The following is a 12,287-nucleotide window of genomic DNA, read 5'->3' as shown; positions in this document are numbered from 1 at the left end:
TTCAAAAAGTACTGACCTTCGACTCATAAACGAGATCAATCGCCATTGCAACAAATATCTAACAACTCTTACTGGGGTTAAAGTAATCTGTAAATTGTAGAAGAGTCAAAAAATAAAAATAAATAACAGCCTTGATCTGGCTTTTCACCAATGGCCACAACAAATTAGGTGCAGGCACTACTAAAAGGAAAGTTGGATCTGAAAGTAACAGACCATTAACACGGACACCGGCATTGCAATTGTGCAATATGACCCAGCTGGATTTCCATCCGAGGTCTCGGCTGCATCACGTTGCAAAATTAAGATATTATATAAAATTCTATATGTATGTCTGCCTTTCTTTCCGCATTTAGTGTTATTGTTTAAAAATTATTCAATTTTAAACAATAACAGTTTAATTGAACTGATTAATTTATCTGAAATGTTTTATAATAAAATGTAAAAACAAAAAAATAAAATTTTAAAATATTTAATTGAATATTAAATTTCATATTCAAAAAAGTCAGTATTTTAAAAGTTTTTTTTTTCTTAAAGTGACTGAAGCTGCATTCTGAAGCTGAACATCTATTTGTGGCTGGCTGTTTACACACTGTCTTTGTCTTTCCTAAAGTTGAAATGTTGTGTTATACATTGTTAGTCAGACCAAAAAAAGGGAGAAAAATTAAACCATTAGTCAATAGAAACAGCTTAAGGAAAAGAGATCAGACCCGTAACAGGATAAAAGCTTCCAGCCAAATTCAATATGAGCTAGCGCTTGACGATCGACAAGTGAATGTTTTTCTTCTAAATATTTTGATGCTTAAAAAATATGAAAGAGGGTCAACTCTTTGCCCATAGCGTGTTCTCAGTATTGTACCATGGCTAAGAAAAAAGGGTTAGATTAATAAGCACACTGAACTAACAATAGAGGAACTCATTTCACAAGAGTGTAGGCTCAAAACACCGCTAACTGCAGAATAGTGCCGAAGCTCTTGGTTAAATTCAACAGCTCATCTTTCTTTTCCAATACGGTAGGTTGTACAGTTGATTCTATACTGGTGAAATTTCGATAAAAATGTGTTCCTCATTACACCAACTACTACTGCGTCAATGATCACATGCACTTAGAGGGGGTTAGTTGTCATGCAACACAGACGGAAACTGGCTCACAGAATGAAAAGCAGGAGTGAGGTGAGTGAGGTTAGGGAGTTGAAGTTGGGGGAAGGAAGGGGGGGAGGATCTGGGGGTGCCATAAGGGAACACAAAGGCGTCACGGATGGAGGACGGCAAGGACAAGGAGTGCTTCCACCTTCAGGTTCTCCAGGTCTTTCTCATATTTCAGCCGCAGAGCCGTTACATCACCCTGTTGCTCACGCCGCCTCATCTCTTCGGCCATGACTGAGACTTGGGTCACCAGCTCTCGGATGCGCTCCTTAAGGTTCGATGTTGGAGTCGAGGTGGGCGGCGCCGGTTGATCCTCGGCCCCATCTGCAGAGTCTCTCTCAGTGTTTAATGGTGTCATGACACTCCTCAGCTCCTCTATCTCCCTGTGAAACCTCTCAGTGAGGAGATTGCTCTCTGTCTCGTGTTTCTTCTTCAGGTTTTCCATGCAGATGGTCAACGAGTCAATCTCTTTGACGTTTTCCTCTGAGCAGAGACGCAGCATCTCACTGGCTTTGGCAACTTCCTGCCTCAGTTTTTCAGCTTCCTGCTCATAGACGTCTTTGACCTCCTGCAGCTCCTTCTTGTGCCTGGCTATCAGGTCTTGAAAGTCAATGGCTTTATCCAGTGAATCCATAGGTTCTCCCTCGATATGAATGTGGGTTGGTGGCCCTGTGTCATTTCTTGCTTCGGATAACCGATTCTGAAGATCTGTTAGCTTGGACTTGAGACCCCTGTTGAGTTCTTTTAATTTTGGGCAGTTCACACAGTCCAAGTTGCCCGTCTGAATTTCTGCTTGCTTCTGCATTAGCTCTTTTTCATGTTGCAGCTTGAGCCTAATGATGACATATGACATGTAAGCTTCTTTAAGGGCATTAAGCAGATATTCAGAAAATTGTTTTTGAGTACTGCCAGACTCAAAGCTTGCTACAGCCAAGGACAGGAGCTTGTCATCTTTTGACAGCTTCAAGGTAGAGACAATTTGCTTCAAAAAATATGCCTTTGCCTCCAATGTCTCTGCCAAGGCTTTCAAAGTGTGAGTATTAGTTTCATCATCAAGCCAGCAATACAAATTCAAGAAGTCTGTCACTGCCATCTCGCTATCAACCCTTTTTTCTGCTTGTGGACAAATCCTTTGAATCAAAAGCATCAGGTTTTTCTCTGCTAACACTTGTTTTGCCACACGACTTTCAAAACTCAGTGCTTTTTCTTCATTATTTTCATCTGGAGTAGTACTCTCACTAGAATTCATCAGCTGGCTCCAGAATTCGCCCTCCAACACAAACCTCTCCATCTCTTTCTGACTCCCAGTGAGTGGCTCCTGTTTAGATGAGCCATTGAAACCAGAGAGAAGTAAAGTGCTTTTTAAATCGCTTTGAATTTTCTCTACATTCACATCTACCTTTGCTAATATCTTTAATACCTGATTAACTGCCTTAGACTTCATCTCAATCTTGTCTACTACTTGCTCAAACACTCCATCATTGGAAACCTGCTTCTCACCTGTCTCAATCACCCCTTCACTAACATGCACTGTCTTTTCTTCCCTACCTATCTTCATCTCTACTTCTAACTTCTCTTGTAACATTCTTATTTTGGTTTCTGCCTCTTCTAACTTCTGTCTACTGATCTTCTCAGCTTCCTGGTTTTGCCTGAGCAGTACACAGTTCTGTTCTTCCAGTTTCATACAGCGTTGCTCTGTGGACTGGAGGGTTTTCTCTCTCTCTAACAACTTTGCCTCTGAAGCTTCAAGTCGCTGTTTCAGTTGGTCTTTCTCCAGTTGAGAATCATCATCATAAGTCTCCACCTGGAATCCTAGACCTTTCAGTGTGGCCTCTTTGAGCTGCAGTTTCTTCTCTGTGTCCTTCAAGGTGTTTCCAAGCTCCTCCAACATCACCAAGGCTTCGTGAAGCCTCAGAGACTTCTCATTCAGCTCCATCTCATAGTACTCTCTGTCTATGGCATTTGCCTGGTTCTCAGCCATTACAGCCTTTACTCTGTTCAGCTCCTCAACTAGGAGAAGGTGCTGCTTGCCACTCTGCAGGTTGATTAGTTCATTTTTCAGCCTATCTATCTCTCTGTCGGCCTCGGTGAGTTGGTTAACTATTTCCTGATATCGTTGGTTTAGTGCCCCATTTTCACTAGTTAACAGCTCAATTCTCTGAGAGAGGGTTCCAATGGTGATCTCGTTTGGTTCTGAGTGATCTTCAGTTTTTGAGAGAAATATACAGGGGCTTTTAAAGCTATCAACCTTATGCATCGGAACCTTTCCGACCATATCCTCCATTGTTAAGAGACGGGCTTCGTAGTCGCGAATGCATTCCCCTGCTCTGGCTAAACTCTTTTTAATGGTTTCATTTTCTAACTCCTGTTGGCATTTCCAGGTCTCCAAGAGCTTTTGAAAACGACTTTGTTCAGTTAACCTCTGACAGCTGTGCGACTGCAGCAATGTCATCAGCCCATTAAGGGTCAGAGGTTTAACAGTTACCAAGTCTTCTAATTCTTGAATCCTTTCTGCACTATCCTGGAGGAAGAAGCTAACTGTTTTTTGTACAAGTTCTGGGGGAGGGCTTTCCAGGGGGGATGATTTTGGGGGTTCAGAAAGGTGAGGTTCCTTGATGGAGAGGTGAGAAAGTGAGAGGCCAAGCTGTGCCTGCATATTGCGCTTTTTCAGCTCTTGTAGCTGCAGGAGCTCTTTGGTCTCCAGGTACTTCTTTGTTAAGTTCTGTGCTTGAGAACTAACCAGCTCTGGCCTCTTCGCCTGGGGCATCAGATGAGCCTCCAGACCCAAAGGGTGCTCCAGCTTGGAAAAGGGGACCAGACAGTTGGTTAACACACAGCAGGGGAGACACAAGCTTGCTAACCGTTATCAGCGTCATCTATCAATCAATCCCCAAAATTTTCTGAAAATCTGACAATTCAATAAACATCCCCACATGATAATGTCAAATTATGTAGATGAATATAACAAAAAGCATTATCACTCAAAACTATCATTAGACCTAAATGGTATGAATTAATTGCACAGGCAAAAGATTTAATGGCCAAGGTTAGTTAATCACGACAGAGCATGCAAATTAAATGGTTAAAAGCTATTTCATTGGGTAAGTAAGGCAACATTAGTTTCAGCTAGATGGTTTTCGTAGGTGGAAGGCATACCATGTCCTAAAAACATACATGTCTCTTCAGTTCTTATCTCCAAGCTCATGTCTTGCACCAAGGAGATTTTTTTTCATCAGCACAGTGTTGAATTTTATGGATCCAACTAGAGTGTATTGTTCAAACACAATGTCAAATGCCTATTAGGTTTTACTGCAGCTTTGCAAAAAGATAATTCACCAAATCAATGAAAGTAACACAATGAACTTACAGTTGTTTTTTTTTCTAAGAATCACAGAAATAACTATCAGAATATTAACTAATGGAAAAGTCCAGAAGAGTGAATAAATATGTATGTCAGATAAAAATAATGTCTATTTATAGGAACATCTACAAATAATATCTTTCAGCCTTACTTTGACAAACCTATTCCAATAAACGTAGGCGTAATTCAACCAACCAAACTCAGCTATGCTGTGACATGGCTGGAAATATTTGTTAAAAGAAAGAAGAAAAAAATGGATGGTCTACATAGTAGTTAATAGAAAATGGAGATCTGTTTTCCATGCAAATATCAAGGACAAGCCAAGAGGTTATTCGTTATACATTTCGAGCCAAACATTTCAACCGCTAAAGCGTTTAAATGTCTATTAGAAACGATAATCACAAAACTGAACTTAACTGGTCCATAATCAATATAATATTCAATTGTCTTCTAGCATGAGTTCATGACTTCTTTATTACATGGACCTATGAGAGAGAAATAAGACACTAGTAGAGGCCAAAGTAGTAAAAAGATCTCCATGTTTTTGACACATGCAATGAACTCATGCAAGGGCACATGTTTGTGGCTGTTTTGTAGCTTCAATGTCAGTTTGTTTGATGCAAAAGAGGTTACAAAATGGAAAGAAAATACTTTCAGTTGAGAACATAGGCAGTAACTTTATAATAGGACTTCCCATGACAAGCACTGTACACTGCAGCACAGCACAGTATAGCTCTGAGTACTTAGAGGCTTGCACTATGGTGACTCACCGGGGAGATGTAACCCGTGCGGATGTCCTGCTCTCTCTCTAGAGCTGTTCTCAGCTGTAGCTCTAACTCCTGCTTGTGCCTGTTGGAGTCGACGAGCTGCTGATGACAGCTCTCCAATTGTGCCTTCAGGTCTTCTACCTGGGAGGTTGGTGGAACAAAGAATGTCACTGTCAGAAACGGAGAGAGTCACCAAGTTTTACAGTTCCAAAATTTCCACAGCACATACTGTATCAACTCACCCCTTTCTTGTAACTCTCCAATAGTTTCTCCAACTCTGCCGTTTCTCTGGTGTGCATTGAGGATGGCAGGGGCACCCTCCTCTCGTCACGTATGGGTGTCTTCTCTACCTGTTGCCAGTGCTGTTCAATAACTTCCTCCATCATCTGCTGCTTCTCCAACGTTATGAGATTTCCAGGGAGAGGCCCTGTGTGCCCTTCTCCCTCTCCACTCTCAAAAGCCATTCTCCCTCCATCACCAGTGGTTGAAGGCTCCAACGATGAGCTTGTAACAGACTCGTATCTCCTCCGCCGCTCCTCCCTTCTTCGACTACGTTCCAGGTCTCCAAGGTCTGCCTGCAGGCCCTCAGCTTCCTGGGCTCGTTGCTGTGCCAGGGCCTGGGCTATGGGTCGGAACTCTGCCCAGTCAAAGGTCTTAGAGCGTCCTTCTCTTCTGCGCTCACGGGCCCGGCTCTTCTTGAGGCCCGGAGCAGAATCTCGTTCTACAGATGAGGCCTCTGAGGAGGGAGAGTCCTGGGTCACATCTGGTCTAACCAGACCCTCCAGCGGAGAAAAGGAACCGTGGTCTTCAGTTGAGCTGAAGGGCAGTGAAACAAAAGAAAAATAAAGTCTATCACTTTTCATTAAGTTGTAACTATTACACAGTCCTCATTCTCAAGTTGTCAAATCACCCACTAAAGATGTTTGATCCCAGATTTACTATTTTCACAGTAGTCTAGGTCACAGAATGAATATTAAGTTTTTTTGTTTGGTAAAAAGGTGTCATGATGGTTGTGCTGACCTTGCCACATCAGGAGCAGTGGATGGTCTGACATTCTTCATGACTGCCTGGATCCAGTTCCTTCGTATACCTGCTGTCATGGCCGACAGAGTGTAAACTCCCTCTCCGGTCTAAAGGATAGAAAACCAGCAAAAGTTGAAGAGGTGAACACCAAGTTCAGCACAACAGACATCTCTTAATCTTCCAAAAATAACTATGAAAAAAATAATCGTGAAAAATATAGATCACATGCTATGAAAGAGCAGTTTTGCCTACATGTATTTGGAAACCATAGTTGCGTTGAGCCTGGTATTCAGTCACATTGTAGCAAGCAGACAGGTCAATCTCGCCATCCAGGTCAGAAGCCTGTGTTGATGGAAGCATGGCATACAGGAAAAAAAGAAAAGAAATTTAATTGGTAAAATGGGAGAAAAAAAACTGCAGTAAATGGTTACAAAAGAAATTGACAGGTCACCTCTTCGGCAATGGAGTCCTTATAATATCGGAGGCTGTGGTCTGTTAGCACAAACCAATATTTCTTCCACTGCAGGAGACAAAACAGAGGCAGGTTACACTAAGTTCAAAGACAGTGTTCTGTCAAAGCAATAGTCCATATTGGAAAAAAAGCATGAAAATTATCCTGTGGCAATAAAAATCCTCTGTTCATTCATTCTCCAAACTGCTTATCCTTACTCAGGGTTGCGGGGATGCTGGAGCCTATCCCAGCAGTCATTGGGTGGCAGGCGGGGAGACACCCTGGGCAGGCTGCCAGTCCATCACCATCCCCCCCCCCCCCACACACACACACATTCACACTTAGAGACAATTTAGTAAGGCGGATTCACCTGACCTACATGTCTTTGGACTGTGGGAGGAAACCGGAGCACACAGAGGAAACCCACACAGACACGGGGGAAACATGCAAACTCCACACAGAGGACGACCCGGGACAACCCCCCCAAGGCTGGACTACCCCGGGGCTCGAACCCAGGACCTTCTTGCTGTGAGGCGACCGCGTTAATCACTGTGCCACCGTGCCGCCCAAATCCTCTGTGATCTTTAGAAATTAAGAATTTGTCTCGCGTGTTGCCAAGTACTCCCTTGGAATCAGTGAGACGACTTAAGCGGGAGACGACAGAGTCGGTAGCTACTGACACACTCCAGCTCCATACGTTATATGAAAGCCACTTTATTTTGTCATTGTACCTTTACAACGAATTGTATTCTTACAATGAATTTGTTCTCTGCATTTAACCCATCCTATTGTATAGGAGCAGTGCACAGCTGCAGCGCCCGGGGACCAACTCCAGTTCCTCCTTCCATTGCCTTGCTCAGGGGCACAGACAGGAGTACGAACCCTCACATGTCTTTTTATAGACACAGACATCAAAGGCCCCAAGGAGCTATCTCCCTCTTTTAAGTGTTGTGTATTGCAGCTTTGACATCAAGACTGGCCAGATCTCTAACGGCCACAGCATGCTACAAACCTTCCAAGAGTGCTTTAGGTGAACACTTCAAATGTCTTCTGAACTGACCACTAGATGTGTGTGTATGTATACGTGTGTCCATATAGTGTTTTTCTCTGGCAGAAAAGCGCTGGCAGGGCACTGCAATTAAGCGCTGGTGTGTCCATAAAGCGTTTTCCTCTGGCAGAAAAGTGCAGCAGTGAGAGAGAGAGAAAAAAAAAATGCTTCGCTTGAGTTTTGTTCCTATGACAACAAATCACCACACAGTTGTATGACAGTCTAGCATCGCCCCTTTGCTTTTTATTAGCCATTTGTTATTTTTACTATCTACTTGTTTGACATTGTTTTTTTTAACCATGAGCCCCAACCGGAGGATGCTTGCCCTCATAATTTGTACGGATGAGCTTTGTACACTATCAAATAGTGCCATTGTCATCAAATGGCAGCGAACTAAAAGTAAACCTCTTTTACCCAATTTCCCCTCAGGGATGAATAAAGTATTCTGATTCTCTTAGCTTTACAACGGAAGTAACTGTAAGCCTCTCTCTAAAACGGTCCTGATATTGAGTGAAATATTCACTTTATTGTTGGAGTCCCGCCCCATCTAATACATGATTGGAGAGGGCATCCAGATAGCGTAGTGGTCTATTCCGTTGCCTACCAACATGGGGACCGCCGGTTCGAATCCCTGCGTTACCTCTGGCTTAGTTGGGCTTCCTTGCAGACACAATCGGCTGTGTCTGCGGGTGGGAAGCCGGATGTGGGTATGTGTCCTGGTTGCTGCACTAGCGGCTCCTCTGGTTGGTCGGGGCGCTTGTTTGGGGGGGGGGGGGGAGACTGGGGGAATAGTGTGATCCTCCCGAGCGCTATGTCTCCCTGGCAAAACTCCTCACTGTCAGGCAAAAAGAAGCGGCCACATGTATCGGAGGAGGCATGCGGTAGTCCGCAGCCCTCCCCGGATCGGCGGGGGGTGGGTGAAGCGGCGACTGGGAGGGCTCGGAAGAGCGGGGAAATTCGCCAGCTACAATTCAGGAGCGACAGTGATGACACCAGCGCCTTTTTGAGAAGTTCAGAGATTTTCAACCAGAAGCGCTCAGAGCGGCCGGACAAAAAAGTCAGAGCGCTCTGAAAAGAGAAGCTGGGTGAAGCACTTCTTCTTTACGCGTCCTCATTAGGAACAGTTGTAAAAAGGCGCTGGTGCTCAGAAAAAAAAAACACTATATGGATACAAGCCCTAACTCAAGTCCTTGATGACTTCTGTATGTGTGTGATGGAGTCAGGAGTACATGCTTAAAATTCAAATTGTTATATTAGCAGTGCGGTTTCAATTGCAGTTAGTAATTCAATACATTCAAGAGATTTAGGGTTTGACTCACATATCAAAACACTGATCGGGGAACATGGCGACACATGTCAGAGCTTCCTTTTATTAAAATTTCACTAATTTCTCTTCATAAGAGCGCTACACAGCTGCAGTGGTAGGTTACCAGATAATACAGTACCTGTCCTTGCTCATCCAGTTTCACCATCCAACCCTTCTTGAAGTTCAGCAGATCCGGCTGGGGGGAAACACAAAGGGCAGTGAGGCACTAGCTCTCAAAACAGATGTGAGGGGGGAAAAAAAACTCGGGCGTGTTTAGGATGTTTCATCATGCAAGATCACCCAAGAGCTGCTCAAAATGCAAATAACGCTAATTAACCCATATAGTATTTGGAAACACATTCGGTCGAAGCAGTAGCAAGTCGACAACCGCTTACCTGAGCCCAAGTCAAAGGTCAAAGCAGAGTACAGGTTTTAAAAACGTGTTAAATCTTTAAACCGTTTCTTTTCCCAGCACTGTCAAATACGTCACACTGAGTCGAAAAATAATCTTCACTGTTAAACCCAGGGGGAGAAAACATCAGTTAAGCACAGAAGAAAAGACACACGTGCCACTCAGCTGAGGTTAGAAGTTGACCCTGCCAACGGCTCCGAAAAACCGAATGGGAAGACATGAGATCGTCTAAATGTGGGCTTCTGGCTAGGGGCAACTTCTGTCAGTTCTGCTGCTCTTCTGCAAGCTGCTCTCGCCGATACTGCAGAACCCAGCGCTAAATGTCACTGTGGTCTGTGATTCCACACAGTGGGCGCAACACACACGTGAACTGTGGCATTGGGAAGCAATGCTAAGTTGTGGCACACTTACACACTCATCCGTGAACAGAAACATCGCAAAAGACACACAGCACAAGAACAGTGAAAGCTCAAAGAGGGCAAAAGCTGCATACAGTGGTAGCAGGAGGAGGACGACCTGGACGGGAGAGGGGGAAGAGGGGAGCCACACTGCCCCCTGGAGGATGGAGGATTGACCTACAGCAGCCACACCCTCACACAACCACACCGAGGTCAGAGAAACAGGATTAGTCTTCGCAGGTCAGACTTGGGGAGACAAGGCAACTTAAAAGTTCAGGAGGAATTAATAATCATGAATGGAGCCGGGTTTCATCCTGGATGAAATGAGGATGAAGAGTATTTCTCCTACATTTTCAAATCCAGAGGTGCAACAGCTCTACCAAATAAGAATAGAAGTCCAGAAAAAAAAGAAAAGAATAGAAGCCCAGGAGTTGATAAGGATTTAGTGTCTCAGTCAGGTTGGATGTTTGCTAAAACATGGGCTTGCACCCAAATCCTCAAGTCAAGGGGTATCCCTACCAACTACATATGTGCTACATGATCCATATCCTTTTTTAATCTATTGGACGTGCAAGAAAGGGACAGAGGGATTAAACTGGGTATGTTATGTGCTGGATTCAAACTCATGACATCACAAGTTATGTGGTAGCCATTGTGGTCCATAGCCACTTAAGCCTTTAAAACGGTCCCATTTTCCACTCATTTGGAGGGTTATTTTTTGACTAAGTCAAAGAAGCAGTTTTTCAGCAAAACTGCCATGAATGCAATGAGCTTGGCTGCCAGCTGAGCTCTGCTGGAAGTCGCGGGACATCGACCAAGACCTTTCTCAATTTTTAATGCTCCTAACTCCGTTGGCTAACACCGCCTCTCTCGGCACAGCTAAACGCCTGGCGCTGACGCCGATCTCAGGGCCCTACAGCTTAAGAAAACAAGCAGAGGTATTGTGTTAAAGGCCACGGCAACCCCCTCCCCTTTTCAGCACACACACGCACAATAAACACCTTGAATAAACAACAGTGGCTGACTCCCTGGGTTTTTTCCTACAAGTACTCCTTACTACCATATTGTGCTGACTCAGAAGATGCAGATTTGACACACCAAGCAGGCTACTTTAAACCCCGTCATTCATTGACAAAATGCCAGACAACCTACTGTCTGATATAGAGCCAACCACATCTTGTTTGAAATAAATTAAACATCACAAAGACGCTTGACCAACCATCATTTTACTGGATTCTTCCCAAGTGTTATGCTATGAAGTAATCGTCACCTGGCGGTACCTCTTCCAGGAAGTGGGTTAAGAGATGCAGTCATATCAGTTTTGTTTAAATCGTTTTTACAACAGACGTCGGGGACCTCGATCAGACAACTGTACAAAACTGGGACAAGAGTGGGAACTCACTGTCATGACCGACTCGGTGGTCCGTCGGTCCAGGGACTTGGCTCTCCTCAGTGGGGGTAAGGTGGAGGTAAAGTCCAGGCCCTGACCCAGGTCATGCCTCTGCTCCTGGAACAAACACAAATGGACAATTCAGTGTTTTGCACACCGTTGGATTTGAATAAAATGTACTTGATCAGCAAAAAAAAAAACAAAAAAAATAGCCAACAGTCACAGACAGAAGAATCAAACAATCAGACAGAGGAATAAAGAACATCAGACATCCTGACTTTTGAAGAGGAGGATATAATCTGTTTTGTGTCTGCTTGGGCCCTGGTGGGAAATTATGTTTCAGTGAATAAATGTCACCATAACCAATGCTTTCTTGTCAAACCCACATATTTTCTGAGGCTGAGCTCAGCATGGCAATCCAGTAAACCAGAAAGAATGAAAACAAAGAACGCACACTGACGGTGAGAAGCAAAACATGCAGTCTTTAACTCTGTATGCAACTGGATGTTGGACGGCAGCGATCTGACACAATACCTCTGCATGTCAATGTACATGCAAGATTTTATTTTGAAAAAAAAAAAAAAGGTGTTGGCAGCTTGATCTCTTCTCTTAACTATACTGTCCCACATTAAAACTTGTGACAAAGCCAGGGCGTCCAGGTAGCATAGCGGTCTATTCCGTTGCCTACCAACACGGGGATCGCTGGTTCGAATCCCTGTGTTACCGTTGGCTTGGTCGGGCGTCCCCACAGACACAATTGGCCGTGTCTGCGGGTGGGAAGTCGGATGTGGGTATGTGTCCTGGTCGCTGCACTAGCGCCTCCTCTGGTCGGTCGGGGCGCCAGTTTGGGGGGGGGGGACTGGCGGAGATAGCGTGATCCTCCCACATGTTACATCCCCCTGGCGAAACTTCTCACTGTCAGGTGAAAAGAAGCGGCTGGCGACTCCACATGTATGGGAGGAGACATGTGGTAGTCTGCAGCCCTCCC

The 12,287-nt window shown here is 44.3% G+C and overlaps 1 protein-coding gene across 6 annotated transcripts in view; it reads right to left on the bottom strand.

Annotated features, from left to right (window-relative positions):
• Positions 1–12,287, bottom strand: part of mprip (myosin phosphatase Rho interacting protein) — a 39,356-nt gene that overhangs the window by 7,766 nt on the left and 19,303 nt on the right. For 4 of the 6 annotated variants that reach the window (XM_056296658.1, XM_056296657.1, XM_056296659.1 and 1 more), the window contains 8 exons: positions 11,312–11,416; positions 9,239–9,295; positions 6,746–6,814; positions 6,547–6,636; positions 6,292–6,401; positions 5,514–6,087; positions 5,275–5,412; positions 1,289–3,943 (listed from right to left, as the gene is read on the bottom strand). In XM_056296658.1, coding sequence (XP_056152633.1) covers positions 1,289–3,943; positions 5,275–5,412; positions 5,514–6,087; positions 6,292–6,401; positions 6,547–6,636; positions 6,746–6,814; positions 9,239–9,295; positions 11,312–11,416 — 3,798 coding nt within the window. The remainder of the gene's footprint in view (positions 1–1,288; positions 3,944–5,274; positions 5,413–5,513; positions 6,088–6,291; positions 6,402–6,546; positions 6,637–6,745; positions 6,815–9,238; positions 9,296–11,311; positions 11,417–12,287) is intronic. The other 2 variants (XM_056296661.1, XM_056296662.1) reach the window with 2 other exon arrangements.

Source organism: Lampris incognitus, chromosome 17 (genome assembly GCF_029633865.1).
Source record: "Lampris incognitus isolate fLamInc1 chromosome 17, fLamInc1.hap2, whole genome shotgun sequence".
Classification (NCBI taxonomy): domain Eukaryota; kingdom Metazoa; phylum Chordata; class Actinopteri; order Lampriformes; family Lampridae; genus Lampris; species Lampris incognitus.
Note: the sequence above shows the minus strand (reverse complement) of the source record. Positions and strands in the feature narration are given on the sequence as shown.